At 52.1% G+C, this 11,430-nt stretch overlaps 5 protein-coding genes across 5 annotated transcripts; 2 read left to right on the top strand and 3 right to left on the bottom strand.

Moving 5' to 3' along the window:
• Positions 1-942: 942 nt before the first annotated feature.
• On the top strand, positions 943-2,553 carry BBK36DRAFT_1125015 (alpha/beta-hydrolase; the record flags this gene model as incomplete). The annotated part of the gene is made up of 1 exon (XM_024891228.1): positions 943-2,553. The coding sequence occupies one exon, from the start codon at positions 943-945 to the stop codon at positions 2,551-2,553; it is 1,611 nt and encodes a 536-aa protein (XP_024747069.1).
• Positions 2,554-2,908: 355 nt separating this feature from the next.
• On the bottom strand, positions 2,909-4,183 carry BBK36DRAFT_1125289 (hypothetical protein; the record flags this gene model as incomplete). Its single annotated transcript, XM_024891265.1, has 2 exons — positions 2,909-3,349; positions 3,392-4,183. The coding sequence occupies 2 exons, from the start codon at positions 4,181-4,183 to the stop codon at positions 2,909-2,911; spliced, it is 1,233 nt and encodes a 410-aa protein (XP_024747070.1).
• Positions 4,184-6,142: 1,959 nt separating this feature from the next.
• BBK36DRAFT_143995 (hypothetical protein) lies at positions 6,143-7,327 on the top strand (the record flags this gene model as incomplete). The annotated part of the gene is made up of 1 exon (XM_024897508.1): positions 6,143-7,327. One exon carries the CDS (start codon positions 6,143-6,145, stop codon positions 7,325-7,327), a length of 1,185 nt encoding a protein of 394 aa, XP_024747071.1.
• A 228-nt stretch (positions 7,328-7,555) lies between these two features.
• On the bottom strand, positions 7,556-8,428 carry BBK36DRAFT_1161698 (hypothetical protein; the record flags this gene model as incomplete). Its single annotated transcript, XM_024894391.1, has 1 exon — positions 7,556-8,428. The coding sequence occupies one exon, from the start codon at positions 8,426-8,428 to the stop codon at positions 7,556-7,558; it is 873 nt and encodes a 290-aa protein (XP_024747072.1).
• Positions 8,429-9,324: 896 nt separating this feature from the next.
• On the bottom strand, positions 9,325-11,298 carry BBK36DRAFT_58510 (carbohydrate-binding module family 66 protein; the record flags this gene model as incomplete). Its single annotated transcript, XM_024898309.1, has 3 exons — positions 9,325-10,380; positions 10,414-10,673; positions 10,731-11,298. The coding sequence occupies 3 exons, from the start codon at positions 11,296-11,298 to the stop codon at positions 9,325-9,327; spliced, it is 1,884 nt and encodes a 627-aa protein (XP_024747073.1).
• Positions 11,299-11,430: the final 132 nt, after the last annotated feature.

The raw sequence follows: 11,430 nt of genomic DNA on the forward strand, positions 1-11,430 counted from the left end.
GTGGCCGACGGGAGCTTGCGCAGCGTGAGGTAGGCGAAGACAGGGGGTTCGCATTCGATTCGCAAATCCGTGAAGCGTGATGGAGCTGGTGAGGGGGGAGATCAGGGCTCAGTGGTGGATATCAAAGCACTCACCCCTCCCGTTTGCTCCACCACGGTGCATCGCTGGCGCCTTGCCAGCAGCTTGATGCATGCAAGAGGCCGCTGAGGGTTGCACGGGGCATGGCAAACGGAGCGTATCTCTGATGGATGCCTGGGCAGGGGGAGCAAAGAGTGAGCCCACGATGGCCGAATTGCTGGATGGTGGGTGGCCCGGAGTGATGGTGATATGAACGGCGAGAATTGATTGGAGAGAGCTGTGCCACTCCGTATGTCGAGGTGACCGGTGATTGACTGATAAGAAGAGGGATGACAAGAGAGAAGAGAGACATTCATTGGTGACACAATTTGACGTTTGCTGTGGTGTTGCATCCCAAGGCGTGGGCACGTGAAGGGCGATTGGAAGAGGAATAAGCCCCCACCCTTTGCACGACCGCGCCTTCCCAAGGGGTCGTATCTTATCTGAGAACCGCCATCAAGATTGACAGACACAATTACCTGAAGATGTTCATGAACTAGACCACCTGGGCATGAATGAAGCAGTGTCAAAGAGAGAATGCCCTGGCTAAGCTTGTTTGGTCAGCAATTTGTTAACTCCCCGCTCAGCTCCCGGCCACGTCTTCCGGCCCACGTGGGGCAGCTCACAGCTCCGTCCCCAATTGCCGAGCCATCGCGGGGTTTATGAGAGCGAGGCAAACGTTTATCCGGACCTCATCTCACGGCGACGATATAAACTCTCCCTCATGCTCATCCATTTTCTACTCAATCTCTTAATCTTTGTCTCCTACTAGCACAGAAGAAAGAACGTTAGAAATAAATAAATCACTTCTAAAGATCTCTCACAATGGCCACTCCAGGAAACCTCTACGTCACCATGCAGCCGCATCCCGGCCTCTCCCTCGACCAGTTCCACGAATGGTATAACAACGAACACGGCCCAACACGCCTGCGCATCCCCCAAATCTTCACAAACGGCCTCCGCTACCGCGCAACAGATGGAAAGACTCCAGAATATCTCGCCGCATACGACGTCACCGACATGGCGCTCCTCGAGACCGAGACGTACTTGACACTGCGTGCCAACCGCTCGCCCAGAGAAGCCGCTACGATCGGACAAGTCGACGTCGCGCGGTACTTCTACGATCTCGTCCACGTCACGGAATCCCCTCTCTTCATGCCCATAGAGAAGTTGTCAGACGAGGAAGCCAGCGGCCTCGTGGCCATCACCACCGAAGTCACCCTCAAGGACCACCCCGACGCAAGCGCCCTCTTCGAGAAGTGGTTCGTCGAGGAGCACGTCGGCTTCCTGTCCAAGGTCCCCGGTTGGCTGCGGAGCCGCCTCTTCAAAACGTCCAGCCTCGAGCCAAACCAGCCCACAAAGTACCTCTCCTTCCACGACTTCGCCAAGGACAACGGCCTCGCTGCCGCAGAGCAAAAAGCCGCCACCGACAGCTCCTGGAAAAACGACGACTTTGACAAGTCCGTCGCGTCCAGGAATAGACGCACGTACTCCCTCTTCTACACATTCGGCCCAGCTCCGCGCGACCTCGATCCGTTGTCAAGGCTCCCAGAATCCGCATCATTCACTTCCGCCGACGGCAAAACATCCACCATCGCCGGTCCGAATCCCACCATCTCCTCCTTCATTACCACTCAAGACTCCCTCGCCATTCCCTACCGTCTCGAAGGGAACTCCTCCCCCGACGCTCCCACAGTCGCATTCTGCAACTCCCTCCTCACATCCCTCCACATGTGGGACGCCTTCATCGCCATCCTCAAGACGCACCGCCCCCATCTCCGCATCCTCCGCTACGACACCCGCGGCCGCCACGCCATCCCCCAGCCCCCCGTATCAGCAACCCTCGACACCCTCGCAGACGACCTCCTCACCATCCTCGACGCCCTCCGCATCCCCAAACTGGACACCCTCGTAGGCGTATCCATGGGCGGCGCCACGGCCCTCAAATTTGCCCTCAAATACCCCTCCCGCCTATCCAAACTCATCGCATGCGACTTCAACGCCGCGTCCTCCCCCTCAAACACCCAGGCATGGAAAGACCGCGTCGCCATCGCCGAGCAAGACTCCGGCAACGGCATCAAAACCCTCGCCGACCAGACCGTCGCCCGCTGGTTCCACCCGTCTTCCATGGAGAACCCCGACCTCGTCCGCACCATGACTGACATGGTCGCCGCCAACAACGTCGAGGGCTTCAAACACAGCTGCACAGCGCTCTCCGACTACGACATGAAGCCTGACATGCCTGCGTGTTCTGTATCAGGCCTGTTCGTTGTGGGAGAGGGCGATGCAAAGGGCGCCCTGGTCAAAGCAATGGACGGCTTCAAGGGCCTCCTCGGACCAAGCGGGACTCAGCTCAAAACTGTTCCCAACACGGGGCATTTGCCCATGTTTGAGGACCCGCAGGCATTTTGGGAAGTTGTTCAAGACTTCATATAAATCAATGTACGTGGTACATGTAGAATTGGGCAAATAGATGGTAGAGAATGTTTTGCGGCACTTGGCATGTATCGTGAGCCAAACAACTAAAATATGAAATCCAATACTTTAACAATAATAACCGTCCAATTGAGGGTAACTATAAAGTCAATACACTATTGTACAGTCCGCATCTACTTGCAGACCACCGTGCCAGAACAAAAAGCAGCCTTCGAGTTGGCATCCAGCCCGCGCCTCGTCCCACAATCCGTCCTTGAACACAAACCGTCCTCGAACACAAATCATCCAGCTCATAACCATCATAACCTCATTTTTTTACACAGCACGTAGCTTCCTTTACTCCCAGAATTTTCCCTTACAATCGCCTCCATTCCATCTCAAAGGTAAACTCAAACCAGTTTTCTGGGTCGCCAAAGATGAACGGCACATTGGCCGCCACCACGCTCGAAGTCACCGGCAGCGGCATCTGGAACCTGCGGCGACGCACCTGTCGTCGGTGTTGGCGCAGCGCATGAGACTCGCAGAGCAAACGCTTGTTGTGACCCTTTGGGGCCGGCGGCGTAGGTGGCGCTGAGAGCGACACTGGCGGGACAATAGTCGTCTCACATGCCAGCACGCCAAATCGCACCTTTTCGGGGTGACTGTGGCAGCTAAGCCGGCTGGCCTTGGAGTAGCGGATGAAGTGATCCTGGAGCCAGGCTTGTAAGTGGAGGAACTCTGGCTTAATGTTCCAGTTCTTGTCGTCTGCTTCGTAGTATGTGCGGGGGCCGCATTTGTACTTGCGAGAGGAGCCGCTCTCTGCCCATGTGTAAGTGGCCACGAATCATTACAGTGATACTTGGTTAAAAGCAAACTCACCAGAAGTAGCCCCATCAGGCGTAGCCTTGCGTACAAGCAGGTAGTCCACGAAATAAAACTCCTCCAGGTTGGGCAAGTGCCTGGACAGAAACTGGTACAGGTGCCTGGGATAGGCAATGCTCTCCTCCGCCTCATGAACAAGCCCGCATTGCCAGCACGTCAGAGCGTCCTTCTTATGCCACCGGTGGCAGTACCGCATAGCCACCCGCCGGATGTCAACCAGGTTGCGGCAGTTGGGGTTGATGTCGTAGTTGCCTCGGCATTCAAAGAGCTCAGGCGAGAGATACTCAAGAAACAAGATATCGCTCGAGCCGGGAACGGCCAGCAGCGTGCTGTTGCTCATGCGGACGGCACCATCCTTGTCCAAGAGGCGGTCCACCAGGTCGCGGGACTCTCCGCAAGTCATGCTGAGCATCCTGAGCTGCTTGTTGAGGTCGTGAAAAATGGAAAAGTCGGCCTTTGGGTCTGCAACCGACGGGACGAGGCGCATAGCTATCAGCCTCTTAGGCTTGGTCTCGTTCTTGACCTCCACAGCTACCTCGTCAATCTCGTCGTGCTCGCTGGGGTCCAGTTCGGCAAGATTCCCTGGAAAGCGTCTGGTAGACAGCCATCGCCAGTTTCGGCCAACACACTCAAGCTTGACGAAGCTCATTCCAGGCGTGGAAAAGCTGGCAGTCCATATCTGCAGCCGGAGCTCAGGCGGGAGGTGGTTGAAAAGTGGAAAGACCTGGCACTCCTTTGGGATCTCGAATTTGATGGGAGAGGAGGCCATGACGAGCAGTGATTTGCACAGTATGGCAATAGAATTAGGGTACGAGGAGGTGAGAAACCGGCTGGAGCAAAGCCAAAGAATGCGAGAGGGTAGAAGAGTCGATGACGGTTGTCCGCGTGATGGGCGGAAGAGGTGAGTAACTTAGGTTGCGTCGTGGGTTAGACAATTGGTACAAGCGTGTCCAGCGAGTCGTGAGAGACTGATTTCTTGGGCAGAGAGTATGGATAAGATAGTTTGCCAGTCAATGACGTGCTAAGAGCGGCTTGTGCCTCTGCTGAAGAAGAATCGCGAAACGAGAGTGAAGATGTTTGAAACGATCGAAGATACTGATGGGAACAAGAGAGAGAGGAGAGGAGAGGACAGAGGAGGAGATGCGGACACCAGACGTTATATATGGCCAAGGGGAGGGAGAGAACAACAGAGGCGGAAGTTAAACGTCGTTAAGCTTCGAGGCGCACAGATGGTCGTGTCTTGTAAATCCGGTACACCGCTGGGCTACAGAAGCTGCAAGAGGTACTTGGCCCGGTGGTACCTGCGTCTTGTTTGTCATCTCCCGTAGCGGGACATGCCGCCCAAATGACAGGTCCAAAGGGAAAGTGCCTGAGAACCTTCACGGGGAGGTTTGAAGGCCCATGTCGTTCTCTGCTGTATTGCAGGGCATGCAGGCTCCCAAGGTCGATCACGAACGTCTCCAAGGCCATGCATGATTGTGTGGTCTGTATGTACGTCCCTCTCTCCGGTTGACGCGAAATGGCCGACAATGGACTCTAACAGCCTGGAAAGCATGTACTCCCTTATCAACCAGTTATACGTTCAGGTATGGGTTAGGAGAGCTACTAACCTGTTTGTGGCGGTCTTGATGGCCTGAGTCACTGCCACGAAACTTTCATGCCGAGTACATGTGGTTTGATTTTGGGCTGCTGCTTCATGTTCACCGGGCAACCAGCAGTTGCGGCGACATTCAAACTCCAGTGCACTTTCATCCATGATACAAAGTGCATTGAACGATATCACTTGTAGTAGGCGAACAGTAACGGCAAGTGGATATTGATGTCTCCGGAGACGTGTTAAGCTTCAAGTCAAGGCGTTTTATGACATGGCATGTCTGTGCCTATTAGAGATGAGACAATTCTTGTGTCCCTTGACTGGAGAGAGGAGTTCAATAACGGATGGAAGAGCTGTTAGAGTTGTGTTCGTTTATGAACGCCTTACAGACAACCTCTCGGGAGCTGATTGAGATGATATTATGCTCGATGCTAATTCTCGCTACTTATATTCAGACGATAAGAGCTCGTTCCACAAGAAATTTCTGTATTCTCATCAAAAGCAGAAAGAGTCTGGTCACGCCTGTTTCCTGTACTAGTATTCGGTTGTAAGATGTCATACAAAAGGATGAACATAAGGGGAGAAATGGATAATTCGCGTCGAGAAACAAGGATGCTCAGGGTTCCGTATGAACAAAGAATTCAAATGGAACAACGATTACTCCTTAAGTATTGACTAATCAATCGATGAGTAGCGACATCTGTCACATCTGTATAAGAATTTCTACCGTTGCAGCGTCTACCGTAGACACAAGGCGATACCAGGGCTTATCGTAGCAACTCTCAATTATGGAACACGACCAACGAAAGCGCTCGGAATTTGGAGAGATATTTTTGCTCTCAAATTCCATGCAATTGGTGCCAATCGCGCAAGTGCAAATCGTCTAAAAGGACCCCTGCCGGTACGATATCCTACCAACATGAACTGAGCGCTCACGGATAAACTGTCTGAGGAAGGGCCGCATGTGAGAGAAAAGGCTTAGTAATGCCCGCAAAAGTACCTTGGGTATCTTACTGCTCAGGCACTTAAAGAAGTGGCTTTTCCACACGTCCCGTGCAGACCATCTCTTCTTCTTCCGCCACGCGTCTTACATACGCACTCTGAGCACACACACGTACAAACTCCTTTTACGCCATGGAAGAACAGTCGATGGCATTCCATCCATTCGCGCTCTTGCCCGTGGAACTTCGCCTAGCTATCTGGTTCCACTGTCTGCCTCATCGAGTTGTTCAAAAAGACAACCCTTTTGAGATTACGAGGCTCCGCGAGGAGCACAAATGTTGGTCCATACGGCCATCTCTCAAGAATGCTGCTCCTCCACGCATTGCCTCAGTCTGTCGCGAATCAAGACAAGTCGCTATGGAATGGGGCAAGATGGTCTCACAGAATCATAGCTGGAACCTGGGGCCCATATGGATTCAGCCTCGTTTGGACAGCTATCATCTCAATTTTACCCCAGAGGCAGCTTGGAGCTCCGGTTACGACATAGAGAATATCAGGGACTTTCTCATCGAGGGGTGGAACTGGCTAGACGCGGTCCCGATATCGGTAGCTGCAGAGTATTTCTTCGAATTTGACTTGGAAGGGCGAGACCTTTCCATGATGCGCTCTACCCCCTATATCGAAATCAAAGACGACTTGGTCGACGAAGATCTGAACATACTTTACAGCGAATGGGCCTACAATTATTCGAGGCCGTTTACAAAGGTATCATTATCCGCTACCATGGCCTTCATTTCTGTTCATGTTGCAAAGAGGCACGCCATAGCATCCGGCCTGTTTGGCCTGCTGCTCGATGCTCCAGTACAGCTGGTCAATTTCGACGATGAGCAGAGAATCAGAGCATTCCGAGCCCTCTTTGAGAGAGACAGTTTCAACCGCAAAAGGCCTGAAATGATTAAATTATTCTCTCTCATTTTGTCATCAACCTTTCGATCTCGTGTAGAAGCCTGGAGGGAAAAGGTGGACTGGCTCATGATGGCAAACGCATGGCTGCGCGCGAAGATGAACTGGGAGAATTGCATACCCTTTGATGAGGATCCATCTTCAGCCTGGATACCAATCACTGAAGAGTTTCAAGACCGTCGGCGGATTGTCTACATGAGGAATGAGCATGACGGTTACGAGAATCTGTTCGACAACAATAACCCTTGGGTTATACAGGCCAGAAAAGAGCTGCCGCGGGTTGCACCCAAAGTCCTCTTCTTACTGTGTACTGACGACTGCGATGTGGGCGGCAATCTGGCCATGGTACCTCCCATTCCGCGTAGGTCCAATCGGGATGACTTTTTTGAAGTTAACCATTACGAGGATCTCTGAAGGATGGCCACAGCTGAAGTGAGTGCTTTTGAAGCAAAACCTGAACACACGGCTATCTCTAGATGAGCTGTCAAAAAGAGGAGAAGCTTCAATTTACAAGGTAAAGCTCATGTCACACTATTCACTTGAGCTCAGGATCCTATATACATTGAATGCAATACTCCTTCAAATACAAGACGATAGCCCTAGAAAATAGTCTCATGTCCGCGACCAAGATAATCATGTGCTTCACTTGCAATCGTTTTCCAGCTTCTTATGGAGGTCTTCAATGGAACGAATAGCTTTCGCATGACTCAAGCCCTGGCCCTTTGAGTTGAAAACTGTGGCGTAGTCTTTGATCGCGGCCTCCCAAGCCTGTATTCCTACCCTTTGCGAGTTTGCTCTGTAAGTTGCATCAAAGTCTATCTGCTCATAAACAAACGGTGGACGACTGATCGGATCCTTCATCACAATTTGCAAATTTTCCAAGTTTGCTTTGTTCGCCGCCCATTTTGTGAAACTCAGTCGTATCTTCGCCGCACCCGCTTTACGGCGCCCATTGGCAATGATTGGGAGTAGATCTGTCATCTCTTTCAAGTAGGTCTTTTTCAGGTCCCTTCCATCCTTGGCAAAGGCTTCTTTAGTATCATCAATGACGGCCTCGACTTTGGCTATTACTTTATCAAAAGTCATATCGACCCCAAACAGTGAGTCTGTCATAAACTGTCCGGTGAAGCCGACTTTGTCGATTTCCCTCGCAGCAGCCTGAGGATCGCTGAAAAGCGCGTCCGTCTCGAAAGGAGTGAAGTCCATTTTGGTGTAATCCGGGATTCTCTCGTATTGAATTCTTCCTTGGGCGTCTTTGATATTGTTGCCATTTGCATCTTTGAGCCTGGCTCCTTTGTTCGTTTGCGTGACGGCCTTGATGAAGTCCTCAAACGTGCATTTCCCCCCGCACTTCGGTGCGACAATGTTGGTTCCTTGACCAAGCCCGTCGATCGTGAACTGGCGGAGACGCCAGTATAGTATCAGTTCGTACTTTCCAGAGTCTTGATTGGCGAGAGCGCCGGACGAACATAGAAGGGCCAAGGGCCAGAGAAGGAATACGATGGGTAGACGCATGTTGAAATCCACGTACACCAACTTTGACGTGCAGAGACGGCAACACGGTCAGGACAGAGTCATGAAATCAAAGTTTGATATAAAGGACGCCTGAAACCACTGCATATGCCAATATTCTCTGTCGTTGGAGTCATGACAGATAGTATAGAGGGAAGCTTACGAGAGACCTCAAGTACGCAATTTCTCCAATAGGGCCGGATGAATGGAGTAAAGCAGGGAACTTTTGCTTCTTCAACGACTGAGCTAACACATTGTTACCTTTGTCAAGTTCTAGAGCTGCGGGACCATGGGCCTCATGAGCCCATTGCCAATCCTTGTGTCGCATCAGGCTGTAGTCGTATGGCTAAAAGGCTTATCAAGGAGGTAATATGCATCCAGTGGAGGCCAAGAACCGGGACACTTCTTTACAACGACGCTGTTATCCTTGCACGGAAAATACAACCTGACCTCGTATAGGTGTTTTCTAATTCCGAGGCCGAGACGAAGGCCTTAATAACCGTATATGGCAAGCCGTACTCCGTACAGCTAACATACATTGTGTAAGAACCAACAGCGGCTTGGCGCATCATATAGCGGCTGCAGGCGTAGAGTGGTGAAGGAAAGAAAGGTGCTGGAACCAACAGCACAATTGTATGCGGTTAGGTCGAAAGAGGAAGTAGCCGACAGAGCGGAATGTCGTGCAGCAGCTGGAAGACGGGAACTAAACGGGTCCAGCTCTTCAACTACTACCTACCTAGGCAAGATAGGCTAGGTTATGCTTAGAATAAGCTTACAGAGCTCAATCACACGACATCCAAGCATGCAAGAACCATTGAATACCGTAGCCGATAGGCACAATAGTCTAGGGGATACAGTGAACAGATTGGGATTACTACAGCTAGCCTCGTCTACGTGCTCTACATGGTGTAAATGATGACATTGTCAAACGTCGTCTTGGTCCCAGACACCCTCACGCCGTTCAACCCCGTGAGATACGTATCATCTCCCGTCTCAATCTTTGGCTCATTCATGTCGTCCACAAAGATGGACAAGGCATTTCCCCTGGCCCGCACCATGATGTGATGAGCTGTGCCATGTTGGATGGATGCTTTGACATTGGCCAGCTCATTCCAACCGTTGTCAGAACGGCCAAAAACAATGTATCCGTTGCCAAAGCCGGCATAATAACCATAATAACCATCCGTTTTATCATACGGGCTGGAAGCCCGGAAGACAAGACCAGCATCGCCGCTCTCATCCCAGATGGTCACGTCCGCCTCATACACGAAGTCGGTATACAGCGCGTCGCGGATAAGTGCCTTGCCACCGGACGAAGCCTGACCGACCAGTGCAGCGTTCTTGGTAGCATAATCACCTCCGTAGGTTGCCCACTTGTCCATCGAGCCTGAGGCAAAGTCGTCTTTAAAGGCCAGCGGAAAGATCTGCACGTTGTCGAATGTCGCGCCCGTATCAAACACGCGCACGCCGTCCATGCCGGTACTGTAAGTGATGTCTGTCGCGCTAATCTTTGCCTTGGTCATGTCGTTGACATATACATCGATTTTGTTTTCCCGAACCTTGACTTTAAGGTGATGGGCCTTGTTGACGGCAATGTCGGTGTCGACGAGGCTGATTTCGGTCCAGTCATTAGATGCACGTCCTAAGACGACATTGTTCTCCGTGCTGATCCCGGCGTAGTAGCCCTTGTAAGTATCTGCGCCGTCTCCAGGACTCGAGACGCGGAAGATGAGACCCGCATTGCCCCAGTCATTGCTCAAGGTGACGTCGGCCTCGAACGTGAAGTTGGAGTAGCTGCTCTTCAGCAAGGCTTTGCCGCCAAGCGAATAGTCTGCAGTGAGCACCCCGGAACCAGAGCTGAATGAGCCATCGTATGTAGTCCACTGCCTCAAGCCAGAGGTAAAGTCATCATAGTAGGCATCAGTATTGGGTACTGCTGTAGGAATCGAAGTTGGCTTAGTAGTAGTGGACGAAGGCGGAGGCGGCACCGGGGGAGGCGGCACATAGGCGTCTCCAGATGAGATGCAGGTCCAGGTGACTTGGGGAGTCTTTTTTTTACTGGCGTCAACATTTTTGCTGTAGCCCCAGACCGTAGCCACGAGATAGGTTCTGTTGGCGGCAATCTCATAGGCAATGGGATCGCCGGGGGAGTGATATCCGGTACCAATGCGCCAAGTGTAGTGCTGCTGATCAGGGATCGTCTCGAGAGGCCCCAGCACAGGGTTAGCTATGACGGTGCTATCGGCATCTATCATGTCTGTCAGAAATGCTCAGATCATACTTTCTTCGGGCTTCTGGGACGTACACCAAGAATCTTGGCGGGCATATCCAAATGAGCTGCGGCAGCTCTCGGGCATTGGATCAAAAATCAACTGGGCGCACATTGTATTGTTATCCGTTGTGCCCCAGCCGTCGCTTAAAAGCGGCCCGAGATCGTCCAAACAGCCCTGCTGAAGAAAGCCACAACCGTCACCTCCATCAGCAGACTCCTTTGCCTCAGGCTTCGTCGTGATGAAGACGTGACGGCAAATGTACCACGAGGGGTCCATAGGGAGCGCCTTTCCGCCAGACATCATATCGTCAGGAATGCTGAAAGTCAACGAAGACAACACTGTCGCCGCATCCACCACAACAGTCGGGTCTGTGAGAACATCTGGCGCCACCGTCAGATGCACAGAGTGGCCGTCGATAGGGTCGCCTCCAGGCCAGGGCCGAGTCCAGTCCCAGCCGGTGAAGCTAGACGAAGCCATGGCCACAGGCGTGGAAAATGCGTCAGAGACGTTTGGCCAATTCATCTGAATGGCATTGCCCTGGGCCATGAAGAACTCGCCATTGTCAAGAAAGGCAGGAGTCTTGAGTGGACTACCGGGCATTGTAACTGGTACTGTCTTCTTGCAAATGAGGCAAGACAGGAAGTCCGATTTTTGGCTGTGGGAGAGTAGAAGTTGAGGACAGGAGAATCATGGGAGAATGGCAGAGCAACGGCGTGATAAGATGAACGAATA

This window comes from Trichoderma citrinoviride (genome assembly GCF_003025115.1).
Source record: "Trichoderma citrinoviride strain TUCIM 6016 unplaced genomic scaffold BBK36scaffold_12, whole genome shotgun sequence".
Lineage (NCBI taxonomy): Eukaryota > Fungi > Ascomycota > Sordariomycetes > Hypocreales > Hypocreaceae > Trichoderma > Trichoderma citrinoviride.